At 39.6% G+C, this 17,853-nt stretch overlaps 1 protein-coding gene across 4 annotated transcripts in view; it reads left to right on the forward strand.

The window, feature by feature from the left end:
* Nucleotides 1-3,322: 3,322 nt before the first annotated feature.
* The window catches only part of EFR3A (EFR3 homolog A), a 74,959-nt gene continuing 60,428 nt past the window's right edge, over nucleotides 3,323-17,853 (forward strand). The window contains exons 1-3 of one of the 4 annotated variants that reach the window (XM_058023509.1): nucleotides 3,323-3,413; nucleotides 7,843-7,896; nucleotides 13,549-13,629. In XM_058023509.1, the coding sequence (XP_057879492.1) occupies nucleotides 13,617-13,629 (13 nt within the window). In that variant the 5' untranslated portion in view covers nucleotides 3,323-3,413; nucleotides 7,843-7,896; nucleotides 13,549-13,616. Of the gene's footprint in view, nucleotides 3,414-7,497; nucleotides 7,734-7,842; nucleotides 7,897-13,548; nucleotides 13,630-17,853 lie in introns of those variants that run through there. The other 3 variants (XM_058023520.1, XM_058023528.1, XM_058023536.1) reach the window with 3 other exon arrangements.

The following is a 17,853-nucleotide window of genomic DNA, read 5'->3' on the forward strand; positions in this document are numbered from 1 at the left end:
CTCAGTCACCCACACAGTAAAGAAATTCTTCCTCATATTCAGGTGGAACTTTCTGGGCATCAGTTTCTGCCCATTGCCTCTTGTGCTATTGCTGGGCATCACTGAGCAGAGCCTGGTTCATCCTCTGACACCTCCCTACAGACAGACAGACATTGATGAGGTCCCCTCTCTGTTGTCTCTTCCCCAGGTTGAACAGGCCCAGCTCCCTCCAATTACCTCTCTTGCTATCCACTGGACCTGCTCCAAAATGATGAGCATCATTTTTTAAAGAACTTTTTAAAGCAGGTCACTTGGGCCATGGAGTTTTGTGCATATGTGGACCAGCATGTGTACAAACTGTTGCTCCAGAAGATTTAGGAGATATTCAAGCAAAACTGGCCAGTCCACTTTGATGGGCTTGGGATGAGGGGGTGTAAAACCAGATAGTTTGGCTGCAAATTACCCATGCAGCAATGTTTTATATATGCAATTCAACTTTTTCTTAATCTTACTGGGTAGTTTGATTGTCAGCCAAATGTGGTCAAAGTATCAGGTCCATCTTTCATTGACAGTAAATGAAAAATTGGCATTGGACAAAAAGGTGTCCAGATACTCTCCTGATGTCCTCATTAAAATGAAAAATTCTTGTAATTCACAACTAAATTTGCTACCCATTACATAACACATAAGGAAGCTCAAAGAGATCAACACGTATATTCATAGACTACAGCTGTTTCCTCTGTTTTGAAACTGAATTAGAAAAACAGTTGTTTTAAATAACAGCACTACAATAATGCTAAGGGCTTTATTGACTTTTATTAAGTATTACATTCCACATGGTTTATGTAATAATGTAATAAAAGAAGCCTGCTTTGAAACATATCAGCTCTTCAAAAAAACCTCAACCCCAACACTGTATTTATTCTGCTATCTGAACTCTGTAAGGCTACTCCACATACACAGATGTGTTTAAAACAATAAAAATGGGGCAAAACATTTTGAAAACCCTCAGAGAATAAAGGTTCTTCATCACAGAAACAGGAACTATAATGTCAGGCAACTTAAATTGGTTTTAAACTGTTTTAAGAAATCAGGATGCTGCTCACAGTGTTACATTTAATATCTGTGAGCAGTGGCTCCAACATGGCTTGCTGCTTGTTTTGTTTAGACAACTAGTAAGATCTAGCAATTGCACTGGTTGCCAGCATTCTGCTGAAACCATATGGCATGACGAGAATGTTGAAGCCTGCATGCCCTTATGCACAGAGAAAAGAAAAATGAGACAAATAGCTGGAATGAAACACTTCAGTTAAGAGAGCAGACTGTAGCTGATGGTTAGAAAGATGATCTTTGAACTAAAGCTGCATCTGAAATGAGTTAAAACCATAATAATGGGTTTGAATTTTTGGCTGATTAAAAAAAAATTAAAACTTTCCTCTAGGTTTCACAAAATGAGGGGGATTATTATCACCAGCTGTACTTAAAGGACAAAGGGCAAATGTAGATCTATGTAGTTCTGACTGTTGTTGGCAGAAACTTTAAGAAATTGGCTGCTAATGCCAACATGTTCTGCTTTGCAGGCAGTAACTCAATACACATATTTATGGAAGGCTGAATGTTCACTGTGTCTTATCACTTTCATTATGTTTGGCCCCAAGAGTTCAAAGCCATAAGCTGTATTTCAGAAATGATATAAATGAATAAGAAAGACTACAGTTTATTCTTTTAACTTCCTCAGTTGCACCCACATGTGAGAGCCTGTCCAATTTTCCCAAATTAACATGTTTTGGATACTGCTGAAAACTGTGAGACGTATAGACATCTCAGTTCCTCAGTTTCACATTTTTAGGGATTGTTTTCAAGGAACACAAGTGAAACACTGATCCCGTTTCTACTATTGGTGAAAGGAAAGTTTCAAGTAGTTTCAAAAGCGTAAGAAAATGAAAGGCTAGTTTTTAACAGATGAAACAATAGCAGAACTGAAGAAACTGAAAGATATAAACTCAAATGGATTGACATGTTCTCCTTTAGAAGGAACTACAACAGGAAATGGGTTTTTTGGGCTATAGGCTGGATCAATGGACCAAGACCAATGCATGAGGTTCAACAAGGCAAAGTGCCAGGTGCTGCACTTGGGTCACAACAGCTGCAGGCAGCACTGCAGGCTCAGGGAAGAGTGGCTGCAAAGATGCTGGTGGGAAAGGCCCTGGAGGTGCTGGTCAACAGTGGCTGAACAGGAGCCAGTGTTGCTCAGGTGGCCAAGAAGGTCAATGGCACCTGGCCTGTATCAGCAACAGTGTGAGAGCATTGAGTCTCACTCTGTACTCAGCACTGGTGAGGCCACACCTCAACTTCTGCGTTCAGTTTTCAGGTCCTCATGACAAAAATGACATTGAGGGGCTGCAGCATGTCCAGAAAAGGACAACAGTGCTGGAGAAGGGGCTGGAGCACAAGTCTGATAAGGAGCAGCTGAGGGAGCTCAGAGTTTTTAGCCTGGGGAAAGGAAGGTTCAGGGGGACCTTCTGGTTCCCAACAGCTGCCTGGAAGTAGGTTGGGTCCAGGTGGGGGTCAGTCACTTTTTCCAGGCAAAAAGCAACAGGACAAGAGGAAACGGTCTCAAGCTGCAGCAGGGGAGGTTCAAGCTGGACATCAGGAGAATGTTCTACACTGAAAGGGTGGTTCAGCATTGGAAAAGGGTGCCCAGGGAGGTGCTGGTGCTCAGCCACTGGACTTGGCACTCGGTGCCCTGGTCTGCTTGACAAGGTTATAGGTGGGGTTCAATGATCTTGGAGGTCTTTTCCAACTTCAACGATTCTGTGAAAGACCCGTTTTCTCTTTGCTTGTCTGGAAAATCTGGCATCAAAGGCATCATATCTGGAAGCTGGCAGTATTATTTCAAGGAAAACAGACTAAGAGATTGTGCTGCCTTGGGCTTCACTGGGGTTTGGTATCACGGTCTGTGTAGGTGAGTTTTCACACCTGTGAGGTATCACGGTCTGTGTAGGCCGGACCCACCGGACTCGGCACCAACTCCCGCCCGAGGCACCGAGCCGCCCTCACGGCGCGGGGCCGGGCACGGGACACGGGACACGGGACACGGGTAGCACCGCCCCCAGCAGCCGGCGAGCCCACGCCGCAAGTGCTTCTGGGAGTTGTAGTCCGCTTCGACGGCCTCCGCCCGCCCGGTCCGCGCCTGGCGGGGCTCAGCCAGCCCCATAACCCGGGGCTGTCCCTCCGTGCCATGATGGGAAGCTTTTTCGTCCGCCAAGACCCCTCAGTGTCCTCGCTGTGTGGGAGGGATGGACGGAAAAGGAGACGGAACTACTCCGAATAGAACTACAACTCCCGGCGTGCACTGCGCTACAGAGCACTTAACCGGGCGGGGGAGCCGGTGAAGATGGCGGCTGCTAAACGGAGCCGGATGGGAGGCTGAGGTGAGTTTGGGGCAGCTGGGCAGTGCTCCACTCGTATTCACCCTCGCAGTCTCCTCCTCGTTGCGATCTCTCTTTTCTTTCCCCTTCTCCACGCTTGGGAACGAGGAGGACGCGCCGGAGGGGTGGGCGCTGAGGGAGTGGCGGGAGGCTCGGGCCGCCGGGTTGGCGGTGAGGAGAAGCCTCTGGGCATGGCCTCAGCCTGGACCCGCCGTGTTGGCGGCTCGGGCGGTCCCTGTGGGCGCTGCTCCCGGCGGAAGGGCTGGCAGGGTGGCAGGCTGGCTCCCGGCGGAAGGGCTGGCAGCTGGAAGGGCTGGCAGGCTGGCTCTCCGCCTCGGACGGGTCTGCTCGCCGCGGGAGCTCCGGGGACAGCGAGCGCATCCCCCTCTTTCCCCGGGCGGGGCTGTGGCTTTGGGAGTTCCCTCAGCAGGTTTTCCTCAAACGGACCTTTAGACAGCGAGATAATAACTGAACACAGTGCAAATTGACAGGAGGGCGACACTGTGAGCTTTCTTGGCTTCTTTAAAGTTAATGGTGCATCACGGAGCCATGCTTTAGGTAACTGAGGTGTGGGTTCACAAATCCTGTTGCTGAAAATAATAGTACGACGTTTACTTTTGGATACATCCAGAAAGTTATCCCGTGGTCCTTTGAGCTGAGATACAAGGAAGAAAATATTGTGGTTTACATTGTGTCTATGCTGCTGTAGCACTTGTGGGAAAGCCCATAACTAACTTTAAACCAGAGTTTGAGTTGCTGTATCAAAACCCAGTTTGCCAGCCCAAGCGTTTCACTTTGCAAAGCTACGTGAATGTTTGCTGTGCAAACTGGGTAGGTAAGCTAAACCCAGAGTTAACAGCCAAAGTTTTGGGATTTTATAGGTAGTTACTTCCTAAAGTAATTCCTGTAATTAATTCTAAATAATATGAAATATTTTGCTAGTAAGTTTGGGACATCTTGGTGTTAATGCTCTTAAACATATGATAAAATTTCTTTGAGAAATTGGTGGTTTGGAGTTGAGATCTTGATTGTAGTGCCCTGATAGGCCTAAAGGCTTATCCATAGGTTTTATTTAAGCCTTTTGACAACAATTTTAATATTTGTCTAAAAAAGGCTGCTAGAAGGAGATTGACTTCTGATTGAGGGAAAAACCTTACAAAAATGTAATAAAAATACAGTTTGTGTTTCAGCATCTGTTTTAGATGTTACCAATGTTTGCCGTTCGTGATGGACGGTAACTTCTCTCTACTTTTGGTCCAGACTCGTGCAGTAGAAAAGAATGAACAAATTTTATATTGCATGAAAGTTGAAGGGGATGTGAAAGTACTCACCAGAGTTGGCAATTCAAGTATCATGAGAAAATCTAAATTATAAAAAGTACACGTTAGAAACAGCTTTGGTTGGTGTCAATGACTTTTAACTGCCAAGCCTAGCTCCATAAGGGATCAATCCTTGTCAAGTTACCACACAATTTTTAAACAATTTGAAGATAGGTAATTTTTTGAAATTAAAGCAAGTCATGTTTTGTGTAGTTGCATTCTGTCTTATATAAGAGAGCAGGGTTGAGCCAGCTTCATACATGGCATTACCTCTCCAGATGAGAATCAGATAATTCAGATTAAAGTCAGGTATTTCCCAGAATTACTGTGGTATGTAAATCCATTTTATATTACATTTTTTGGGTTCTGGGAATCACAGTTGGAGCTTAACAGTCTATACTTAGGAATGAACATGTGGTTTATTAATCTTGCATTGCACTGGCCATTTGCCTACTTTCAAAGCTAAAGGCATTGATTAATTTTTCAAAGAGGAAATATGAGTGGGGAGCTAAGTGATTTATTAAGTAAATGTGCAGTGGATTTTAATTTTTCAGTTCATGCCTGTGTGGCTGTGAGAGGTGCTTAAGCCTCTGCCTTTATTTGGCTTAAGTTGGAGGAAGGGAAAGGAGCCCAGATGGCAATTTCATTTTGGAGACTCAAAATCAAGTTAAGTATTTATGGTGTTACATAATAACATAACAGAGGGCTTATTGGAAGAAAATAGAAAATCTCAGGTGTGCTGACTTCTCTTTCTTTACCTGTAGCACAGGTTATATAAATTTTTCCATTTTAGGTCTCTTGAAGAGGTCCATTGTATTACTGGAAAACAATCTCTGCTTTTCTGGTTGGCTTTCAATGCCATTTCTGGAATTTTGTGATAATAAGAAATATTTGTGCTTATAAACTATCCTTTAATTTCAGATCCTGGGTTAGTTACTGAAAAAAAAATGGAACAAACTGTATTTTTATCCTTGTTGCGATGAGCAATAAATTGGCCTTGGGTTTCCTTGCCAAATGGTGTAAAATCATCTCAAAAGAAAACTGAAAGTTTTTCTGTAGAAAACAATTTTATGTGTCATGAAAGTGTTCCTCTATCTTTTAAGGCACATTCACTAGCTTTGCACTTTGATTATAATTACATTTAGAACTATTGTTTTGTCCTTAGAAAAAACACAATGACTCTTAGTCCTCCACAGAAAAGCAGGTATGATTTTGTTTGCCCTCTTCATATGCAGGAGTCAGGTGCTTTGGTGAAGAAAGCAGTGTGTAGTATTTGATATCCATAAATTGCATCTGGTGATCTGTCACAGGTCACAAATTGACATGGAATGTGTTAAACAGCAAGTGTTAGGCCAGAGAACTAAACGGCATCACATGATTTTCCATAGTTCTCTTTTAGAGAATTAGCTAAGTTCTGCTTCATCAGATTCTGTGAGGGGGTTTTCCCTCTTTTGTTAGGTAAAATTGTAGCTCAGTGGCAAATAGCTGAGCAAACTCAGAGTGGGGAGTTTCTTGGTTTGGTTATTTCTGTTCTGCTGTGACAGGTAACAGCAGCTGTGGATGAAACTTTGTCCTAGACCAAGTGAGACAGAGATTGAAGACTTTATGGAGAGGAAACTGTGTGCTCTGTTCTGCATGTAGAGGCCAGGCCACCTCCATGTGGAATTTTTGGTCCTGTTACAGATCATAAAATGACTAAAACCCCAGTGAATTATTTTAAAACAGATATTTTCTATATGTCTTAGTTGATACAACTTTTCTAGTAATTTCTGCAGAAAACTCTTCTTAAAATCTTGTACAAGTGAGTTGACTTTGCTGGCAGCAGTGGCTGTGTTTAAGGAAAATGTATTGAATTCCTGATTGCTGGAGATGGTCAGTAAAACACTTTTGAATCTCTGGCACTTGACTCCCTGAAACTCTCACCAGGTTCTCTGCTTCTTTATTTTCTTTTATGTCAGTAAATCTGATTTCTGTAATGTTTCAGCTAGGTCCAGAACTGCATTCTGAACCAGAGATTTTGTTTCTCCATGTGTCTGTTGGACATGACAATCTGCAGCACATTTCCCTTTATAAAATTACACTGTTTCTCATGCTGCCCTTGGAGAGGGACATACAGCTTTCTAATAGATGGCATATTTTAAATAACTTACTTTGAAGTACTATTTTTAATCCCAGTTGCTGTCAGCAAATTGTAACCCTTGATTGAAATGCATATATGAGAATAAAGTTTATTTTTAGCAACTATGAACATTGCTTTAATATGTGGTCATTAAAACATATGTTGACCAAATGAAATGCTTATTCTCACATTATCCATCTGTGGAATTACAATTTTTTGGTGTATGTATACATACAATTATTAGCTGAGTATCTTTTATTTAAAATTTATTTTATTTTTCAAGAAAGCAACACTCAGTATCATTAACTGAGATTTTGTTCTTATTTGTGGAAAAGTACATTTGTGTTGAGTTTCCATTTTACAATTAGTAAATACAGAAAAATCTTCAAATAATTTGCATTTTAGTGCTAATTAGAGCGACAGTATATTTGGCCACTTTTATATCCAAAACAGATTGTTGTAACCTCAGATGAGTTCATTTTATGAATATGTTTAATTGCATCAAAAATCCTTTGAGCTGCTATTGTGTACAGGAGATTGCACTCTGATCTGAAATCTGCCTTTTTTGATACTGGGAGAAAAATGCCCTAGAAAGGGCCACACAGGTTTTTCAGTTGTTTTTTGCAGTGTTGAGCAGAAGCCTCTCTCAGGCATTTGAGCAGGGCAGAGCTGTGGTTCAGAGCTGAAGTGGAAATATCCTGTGAGATGAGCAGGATTTATCATCCTAGACAGTGGCACCTGGGAAGGTCACAGTACACAGCAGGAAAACGTTTACTCCAGCATCAAAGGCAAGAGCAGAATGACTGCATTTCAGGAACAGGCAAAATTACATCTACTCTGGTCAGCTAAGAGGATGTCTGCATTTCTGTGGTAACAGCACCTCTGGTACTGGAGCTGAAGAATGCTCATTCTGCATGGGTTACTGAGCATATTTGGATGTAAATTGTCTGAAGCTATGGTCCTGACTTTGTTTTTTTGTTTGTTCTTTTCATAGTTTCTTATGTTTTTACAAAATTGAAGACAGATCCCCGATTAACAATGCCTGGCAGTAAGTACTCTTATCTTAAGTACATTAATACAATATATAGGAGTGTTTGCTGTTATTTTCTTTGGGGTTTAAAAATTAAAAAAAAAAAAAAGGAGAAAGAAACATTATACTTGCTGTCATTTATAAGAATTCTAAGATGTTAATATTATCTAGTCTCTGCCTTTATAAATCTCCATATATTTTACAAATAATAATATGAGCTTTGCATTTGCCTTTTTGATTGCAGCTTCACAGTGTAACATTGAATTTTATGATTTAGACTGTGTTCTGAAATAGTTGGATTCAAATCTAAAAAAGATTTTTGCTATTAAAAATCTATATTTTGATATAGCTATAATGCTATCTTTGGAAAATGACAACTAATGTTTATAGAAGATAGAATTGCTATTTAGGATAAAAAGTTATAAGACTTAAAATTTTGACATTCAAAGTTAAGTGAGATTTTTTGAGGCAAATGTTTCTATGAATCAAATTATTTACCTTCAAGAGTAGCAAATTTCTCTAACTCAAAGGATCAAATTATAAAATGTGTTAGAAAAATATAAAATTAACTATTCCTTTAATAATTTTTTCTGTTTAGAAAAAATTCTATGTGATCTGTAGTAAGATTGCTAACACCAGTCTTTGGATAAAGCAATCTGCTTTATCAAAAAAGTTACAGTACCAGTCACACTGAGTGCATTCTGATACAGGTTTGTAGTGAATTTCATGGATGCTTAATTTCACGAGGAAGTCTTTGAGCATTTGTTCATTGCTGTGATTTGTAATAAGCTGTGACTCTGGGGCACTAGAAATGCCTTGCAGTTGTTCTGTGTTGTGTCATTTGAACCCTGGTCATGTCAAATACCTTACTGGAAGTAAGATGTGTCACACCTGTCATGTGAACGAGTGAGTGGAATTTTTTTAACCAATTAAACTGAAAAAGTAAGGCACTTTTTTTTATTTGCTTGGGATTTTTTTGTTTGGTTGGGGTATTTTGTTTGGGGCTTTTTTGTTGTTCTTGTTTTTGTTAGTTTTGTTTTGTTTTTGTTTAAACCAGAAGTGCTTATGTTTAGGGTCATTGATATCAATGCAAGTAGAGTTTGCATCACTGCAGTCAGATGGGAGCTAAAGGAGACCCAAATAACTGATTGCAATGTTTATCTGTGCAGGACATCAGAACTGCAGAGCCATTTATTTATCTTTGCCTGTGTTAATGAGTGTAACTGCATGGGTGAAGACAAGGAAAGCTAACAGATGTGTGCATTGCAATTCTTGTGAAACAACAAGTATTTTCATAATATTTTACTTCCAAAAGTTGTGGCAGTGAAGAAGTACAATGGGATTTTAAGGCAAGCAAGCATCCTTTTGTGGCTGGTTGTCCTTCTAATCAATAGAGGTAGAGCCTTCAGGAATTCAACTCTGTTGCATGTGGAAAGGAAATCTGCCTGCTAATTTAGGCTTCCCCAAAGGTTCCATAGGATTCTTTTCAGAACATATTGATGAAACAAGCTGCTGCTGCAGTGTTACTTTGAAATTTTAAAGTATTTGTCCTTGAAATCTGAAATACTCAGTTGTTTCTGAAGGCTGGGGGGTTTTGTGTGTTGTTTTTATTTTATTTTATTCTCACATTAAGTTCTCTCATCCCACACATAGGAAGTGCATATAAAACTTACTCCTAAACAAAAGGTTGTTATGGTGAGATATTTTCTAAAAATATCTCTGTTTTCTGTCATGTTACAATGAGTTCTTTACAAATGAAGTAGAAAAACAGTATCTAGTTACCAGGAAATTTTGATAGACTTCTTGGGTCATACTGACCAACTCCCACTACTGTCCTGCTTTGTTTCCTGGGTCTGTGTAGCAGTTCCTGGTGGTCATTTTATCCCTCCCTCCCTTCCTCCCTTCTTACAGTAGTTGAATGAATGTATAGGTCTGAAGGCAGTGTTCTGGAATATCATGAGAGATCCAGATGACTGGAATTACACAGAGACTGAGTAAAAGCTTCATTAGTCTTTCTGGGGAATTCATCTGTACCTGGTGATACTTCAGAGGTCAGTATTGAAGTTACTGTGTGTGAAGCACTGGCAGGACAATGTGCTTTTTAACTCCTTCAGTATTAACTGTGGAAAAACAGGCATGAGTCAGGACTGGGCTGTGGTACTGAGGGGGAGATGAGCAAAGGTCATTTAGCCAGAGGTGATGGGTGATGGATGCTCTTCTCCTTCAGCCTCAGCTCAGCCAAGGCTGCTGGGCTCTGCATGAGTTGTTCATTGCATATTTGGATTATCACATTTTCTATTGATGTTTCTGCTTAGCAGTCCCACTTAGGAATGTGGGGATTTAGTGCTGCATTAAGTCCTAAAAAATGTTAAGATTTTAGTCTCAATGCAGTTGTAATAGCCCAAATAGAAAATGTTCAGTCTGCTCTCTTTACCTTGAGAAGTGAAAGTGCTTGGCTTTGCCCAGCCATGACATGGCATTTGTGTTGACATCTGCAGTGGAGGTGAGGTGCTCTGGCATTGCTGCAGCACTTGGATCAACCTTGCCAAGGTGTAGCTTTTCCCTGCACTTTTTATGTTTAACTTCATTACAAGTTTTTCTTGTGCAAGTAAAATGGATATTGATACAAATGGTTTCAGATACGGATGGTGTCTTCAGCTGAAGCTGAAATGCAAATTCTGAAATGTTGAGGAAACAAATGTCATTTCTGATTGAGTACAGTAGGAGTAGGTTTGAACACAGGTGTTTTAGTAACCGTTTAAGGTGTGCTTTATCACAAAAACACTGTGGAGTAAAAGGTTAAATAGTGTGTTATTTAAAAGTGAAACCAAAAAATATGTAACTAGATAGCCTCTGCAGTAGAGGCAGTATGTGTTTCTCACTTGCTTCTTGTGGTCTTGAGTTTCCCTGTTGAGTAATTTGTGCAGATAATTTAATTTAACATACTTCTGTTATGGAACATGGGTGGTTTTGGTAGGTTTTTTATTGGCTGCATTTGGACTGAAAATGCTTCTGCTAAGGAGAGAAAGCATTAGCTAAGTCATACCAAAATATTTGTTGAAGACTCTCTTTTTGAACATTATGTTCTAGATATTCACACTTAATCAGATGTTTGAAACACAGCTTGGTAGATAGTGAGGTTTTTCTTTTCTAGAAACAGCTGACCTACTTACTGCATGTATTCCCTGACTTCAGTGAAATGTTTAACTGAAAAGGCAGCTTTTATACTAAAATGAAATGTCTTGAACTGGAAGAATTATATGTGACACAGGTGAGAGTACCTGTTGTCTATGAAAATATATTTTACTGTGGTAGCTCTGTGTTTGAATTTTTAAACTTTTTCTTAGCTTGTTCTTTTCTCCTTTGGCTTATGCCATTAGCATAACTATATCTTTGGTTTTCAAGGTTTTGTTAATAATAATTGTAAGTTAAATTGTTTTTTACTGATTGGCAGGTCCTTACAATTGACTCTAACATATAAATTAAGAGAAGAAATAAATAAAAATGAGGATTTTGCCAAATGTAATGTTCCCACATTCTTCCTTTGATTTATGGCTGTGAAATGTAGTAATATATACACCTCCCACACTCTTCTGTCAGATATTTGTCAGTTGGAAAGGGACCATTCTGATTTAAGAGGTACATATATTAGTTATGTAGAAAATATTCCATGATTTGGCCTGTTCTTGGTTGCAGTGAAGAGGCAGTTTTGGTGACTTCACAATGGCTCCAAGCATTGTGTAGCATCATTAAAGTACATAATATTTTATTTCCTTGGCCTCCCAAACACCATGTGGCTTTTTGCCCCTTGTCTGTGCAGAGGCAGCTCCTCTGACAGAGGTGGAGGGTGCTGGGGGCTTCCCTGCTTTGTGCAAGGTGAAAACAAACACAAATGGAACAATTGAGTAGTGCCTGTCAGTTTCTGTGTTCATGCATGCTACTTCTTTCCTTGTGTTACTTCATGGTCTTCAAACAAATAAATGACCCACTCCTCCCTCAAACCCAAAAATACCCATCAGACTTTAAAAATTATAATTTTCTATGTGCATAGAGTTTCCTTGCCAAGTGTAGGAGGGAAAACAGCACTTGAAATGGAATTTGAAATGAGTGAATTCTTAACTGGCATTTAACATTTTTAACACATTTTAAGAGGCAGATAACTTCCTCATTTTGGTTTCTCCTCTCCCAGCAATTTTGGGAATGTAATTTATTTGTGTTTAATGATTCTAGTTTTTGTGTATGTATAATAAGTAGATATTAACAAGATTGTTAATGGGAAGGGAAGATTTATCACCCTGTGAAATAAAACTCTGGAATACAGTAACTGGAGATGTGTTCCTAAATGTGTCAGTAAAAATATTTCAAGGACTAAGCTTTCTAATGTTTTTAGTGAAAATCAAGCCAAAATTCCCATTAATTACTGTCTCCACTCTTTCCATCATTTTACTTTTTTCCTCATCTGGAATATGTTTCTTGTGTAGCCTTCAGACTTTACAGTGGGACCTGCTACTTAATAAAACACTTTTTGTCATTTCTTAGTTTATTTTTTAGGCAGGAGAAACCCTCTTAATTTTATGACAGCATTATTGACTACTTAAAACAGTGTTACATAGGTTATCATTCTGTAACATTTTCATATTTCAGCTATTACAGAAGAGTTGTATCAGGAGGTATCTGACATTTTTGTTTGCTGCTTGAATCTGGTGTTTTTAGGATGTGACACATCGGTGGCCCTGGATCATGTCCTTTTCAACTACTAACCTGAGGGAGCACAGGAACTTGGGAAAGAGCTGCCAGGGCAAGGCCACGGGCTTGGGCTCCCTTTGGCAGTCTGCCACTTGCTAGGACTAGGCCAGAAAAGGGAAATAACTGTTTCAGGATGTCTGTAACTATTATAATGCTATGGTTGCAGAATATATAATAGATTCTTTGCATGCTAATATGCAAGAATTGCTTTCAATACGAAAACAGCTACAGGGTTTTTTTTCAGCTGATTTTTAGGTGACTGCATTGAAAAGAAAAAATAACTTCTCCAAATGTATCCTTGATTTAGCTAAGAAAAACAAAACGGGAACTTGCAGCTGGAAGACTGTAGCTCTTTGTGCATCTGTTTATTTAACTCATGGTACCCTAAACAACTTTGTGTGCCACCAAATTGGTGCTTCCTTATTTAATGAATACTCATGAATTTCTTTAAGACTTGTTGATTTGGAGCAAGTGTTCCTTTTGTTGTTTTCTGTTAGCTGTCATTTCTATGTACACATCATTCTAGCACCATTGTGGAAAGTTAATATTGAGGAGCAGTTCCATAGAGAGTCAAAACCACTCATATTAAGACAAGACATGATGAGTGATATCATTATCATCATTCATCCTTCCATTTCTTCCATTTGGAACACACTTTATTGTAGCCAAGAAATGAACAATGGTGTTGCATCCATTCCTTGTTAAAACATGAAGAAATAATTTTTTCAGTTGTTGTTACTTCTGTATGCACAATCTGGGCATCTAAAATAAAAAATGAAATTCTTTAGAGATGGGCTTCATTCAGTGCTCATCACAGCCTTTGTGTGCTTTCAAACTGTATGTGGACATTTCCCCAAGTATTAAAATGTAGCTTAGTAACTTTCTGGGGCTGTATTAAAATATGGCTGTCGTTGTTATTTACAGAAATGGCTTTGCAGCTAGCAGTCGATTAATCTTCATGTGCAGCCTTGTTTGCTATTGATTTCTGAATCATGGGACGAAAGGGTAAGAAGGCTCATGCTGATTGTGCATGCAAGTGTCCTATTTTACTTTTTGTGCATGGCAACAAAGCAGAATTGATTTTTGGGGAGTGAGGTAAGATTTCCATTATGTGATTAAATGCATGTCTCTGGAAATGCCAGGGTGAGCTCCTTTTAAAAGTCTTTTGGCTTTCCCTTTCCTTGATTTATGGACTTTCTTTCCCACTGTTGGCCTTTATGAACCTCAGTAGCTCTCTAGGGAATCATGTTCCTTGCGGATTGCTGAAGATTAAAAATTAGCTCTGTATACCACTTTTGGCTTTCAAAGAATGCTATTTCATTTCTAGGAAGCTACATTATACAAGATTAACTCATGCAAGAATTAGATATAAATTAATAAGAGGGTGGGGTAGGGAGATGAGTGAAACTCTTCCAGGTCTTCTGAGAGTTCAGGAAGCATTTGGACAATGCTCTGAGGCACACAGTGTGATTCTTGGGGCTGTCCTGTCCAGGGCCAGGAGTTGGATTTGATCTTTGTTGCAACCCTTTGGAGTCAGAATATTCTACAATTCTATGATTCCTAGTGTAACAACTTGTAGATCCCAAAACTTCAAAAATGATTGGTGCTTGTGTAACTTGTGTCCTGCTTGATGTCTGTTGAAGGTCTCAGTCCTTTCAGTTTTCAAGAGCACAGTTGTGATTCTAAATTGTACTTGGACCTGTTATGGTATTTGTTGATAACAGTCTGTACTTTGGCTGGAAATGGGCACTCTGAGTCTTTAATTGTGCTTTGAGAATGCTTACTCATTCCTTAGCAAGAGAATGAGAAAGGAATTCCAATCTAACACTAAGCTGTATAATTATGCTAAATCAGTGCTCCTTCCTGATTCTTTTGTAAAGCTGCTAATGCATAAGGAAATCGGTGAAGATAAAGCTTCATGGATATTTTGTTACAAGTGCACTAACAAATATCCAATAATTTATGCTGTTAAAAAAAAATTCCTGTGTTTGTTAAACTAGGATGTAACTGTGTAATGATTGGGAAAGGACTTTAGGATGATGATACCCTATTTGTGAACTTCATATGTAATAAAATATGAATAGTTATAATTTATCTGTGTCTGACACGATTGAGCTGGCAGAGTTCTCTTGTCTCATAATAAATGCAGTGCAGGCTGTTTTCAAGAGTTTCTAGGTGCTTGTGGTTTTTCTATTAAATGAGTTTGTGATCTATTACTGACATTGGTTTAGACATGAGCTTGAAGTTCCTCAGAACTGACAAAACATAATTTGTGCAAATTGAATCTGATGTTGGAATTGCAGTGGGGTTAGAAGTGCTGGTTGTGGGCAAGAACTGCTGGATTGCTACAGAAACCAGTGAAAACCTGTCTGCCCACAGATGTCCTGTCTGGTTTCTACAGAAAGCTGAAGCACTCAAGATTTACTGCTTAACAAGATGTATTTATTAGATGTAAGATGTATTATTAAAATGACTTCTTTGTGTCTAGATGCAAAGCTGTCTCCTCCACTGACCATCTTCTAGACTGGCCAGTTCAGTCTGGTGGGAAACAGAAGTTGTGGTGGAAAAGGGACTTGCAGTCTTTAGGTACTGAAGGTGCCCAGAAGAGCAAATCACTGTGTCTGTTCCTCTCTAACTGATTAGACATTACAGGAAGGGAGAAATTGCTTTTTCACCAGCTGGGATATGTGGTTCTAGATGGGGATATGTTCCACCCTTCTATGCCACTGCCTGGGAGAAGAGCTGCATTTCAGTTCTTGGGGAAACCTGAACTCAAGATGAAGTACTCTTTAGAGCTAATGGGAAAGATAACAACCATGAGAATATTTTATAATTCATATTGACCTAGAAGGGTTTTTTTCAGTGAAACTGAATGTCTTTCATGTCTATGTTTAAAACTGGGTTGCATATCCTTCTGTTTGCTGAAAAAGCTGCTCTTCTTGAGGGCAGGATGAACAAGGTAAAACTGTTTGCAGAGAAAGGAAGACATGAAACATGGAGTGTACTGGCAGCTCCAAGGACCTGTTCTTGATAATATGTAAAGAGATTTTTTTTCAAATTTTTGATTCCATATTCTTTTAATGTTCTTTTTCTTTTAATGGAAACACGTATGTTTCCAAGTCCAAGTTGCAATATCTCATTTTGTAAAAGCTTTCTGGGAAAAGTCAAACAGTTAGGAATAGACACAAGCAGAGCACTTAATTGAAGATTGGTGATATTTAAACAAGATTTTTAATTCTGAAGCCAAAGTATCCTCTGTGACTGTTTTCAAAGTAACATTACAACATTTTTGTTCAGCATTTTATTTTTCATTAATGTCAATACAGTTCAAACACTTTTGTTACTGAACGGGAACAGATGCTTTGTCGTGTTTTGAGCTCTGTGTATGTGCCTCAGTGGAATTGCTTCACTGTTTTCTCAGCTGAATATCACAGTAGGGTTTTCCCCTCTTATGTTACTTTCTGTGTACATTGTATGTGTGTGCAGGAAATAAAACATATGTAATGTGGTCTTGAATTACTTGTGAACAGAGCATTTTTCTTTTAATTAGGAAATGTTTTTCAAAATCTGTGCAAATTTATTGAAGCCTGTAGCTGGCTTTGCTCAAATGAAGGTAAAACTTGTTTTTGAAGCTCTGGTCATGCTTATATTGGTATTTGGGATGTTTTAATAGAAGAAAGCATCTATAGAACAACACTCTTATGTGTCCTATAAACAGGTCAGTGCTTGATGTTGAACTAGTTAAAATCTAGTTTCCTGAGCTAAGCTTATCTTCTCTATTAGCTTTGAGGGTTCCAGAGAGAAGGCCTGTGAACTTTTGCTTCCTCATCATCAGGACTTTTAATCATGACATTCATCCATGTTTCACTACAAAAGCCTTCTCGTGCCTTGCTTTTCAAGTGGCAGTGTGGTACCTGCTCCCCTGCTCTGTCTCAGCCCTGGGGTTTGGGCAGGTGAGCTGCCAGGCACCATTGGGCAGGAGTGGAGAATTAAATCCTCCCAGCCCACCTGCTGCAGTGAGGAGGTGACACAATGGTTCTGAGCATCCATTTTTCTAAGGAAAAAGATGGGCAGCAGCATAAGGTTCTGGGAGTTCTTACCACTACAGCTGTATTCCTTCCCTGTGGATTGGATTAAGAAAGCAAACTGCATCCTTTTAAGAAAATGGAAAAAATTTTCATGTGGCTTTACGTTCAGGTTTTTCAATGCCAAAGCTTCAGGTGCTTTCCTGCTAAGAAGACTTGAAACCCTGGTGGGCACTTGCTGACCAGTTGCTCATTGGTTTGAAGTGGCTTGTTCATCTGCCCTGTCATCTGTAGGGCAGGTGATAGTTTATCAGTGCCCTCCTTACAGCTCTCTTTAAATAATAAAGACGTGTAATATTGACAAAATCTTCATAAAATTCTCAAAGTAGAGAGTGTTTGGCACTTTTCCATCAGTTTCTTGGTGTAGGGAAACAACAGCTTTCAAAGCAGAAGACACTACTCTGTAATGCAGATTTCAGTTGACCAAGAAGATAAAACTTTAGACATCTTGGCAATTTTCCTATGTGTCAGGAGCTATTCTAGTTACTCTTGGGATGCTGACCTTGGAATTAAAACAGCTGCTGAAAAACAGAACTGTTCATGGTGTTTCAGTGACTGTGTTCTGAGATGCCAAGTAATCCCTATTTGCTGCTGCCCTAAGCTTGAGAACTTAAAGGTTCAGTTAATTGTAACTCCTAGATCTGTGCTCTTGTCTAGCTTCCCATTGATTCCCCTCTCATCCTCAGGTATACAAAGGGGTGTTCCTCTAAAGGCAGTAGCTTAATCTACATGAGTTCCTGAGCAAAACAGAAGTGAGCAGCAAGTGTTAAAATAACTTTTCCGTGCTGGAAAAGACAACTCTTTTCCTTGCTGTGTCCAGTAGTATGAGGAGATGCAATGGAAGGGGAATTGTGGAACATCTAGACCAGAAATTTTAAGACTAACTGGGCATGGGCAGGAAGGCACAAAGAAAGTCCCTGTCTGCTGTGCTGCCTGGGGTTGGAGCTGAGAAGAGAAGGTCTGACCAGCTCAAGCATCTGGAGGCTTTCTGTAGCCTGGACTTAGTCCAAAGTACTGAGCCTTTTAAACAAGTTTATATATTCTTACCAGTATTTGGCCAACCTGCTGATCAGAAGTATGGTTTGAAGGCTCTTGAGGCAGACAGTGACCCTTTTGGAATAGGTGTACCTCTGGCAACCCTCTA

Source organism: Melospiza georgiana, chromosome 1, assembly GCF_028018845.1.
Source record: "Melospiza georgiana isolate bMelGeo1 chromosome 1, bMelGeo1.pri, whole genome shotgun sequence".
Classification (NCBI taxonomy): Eukaryota; Metazoa; Chordata; class Aves; order Passeriformes; family Passerellidae; genus Melospiza; species Melospiza georgiana.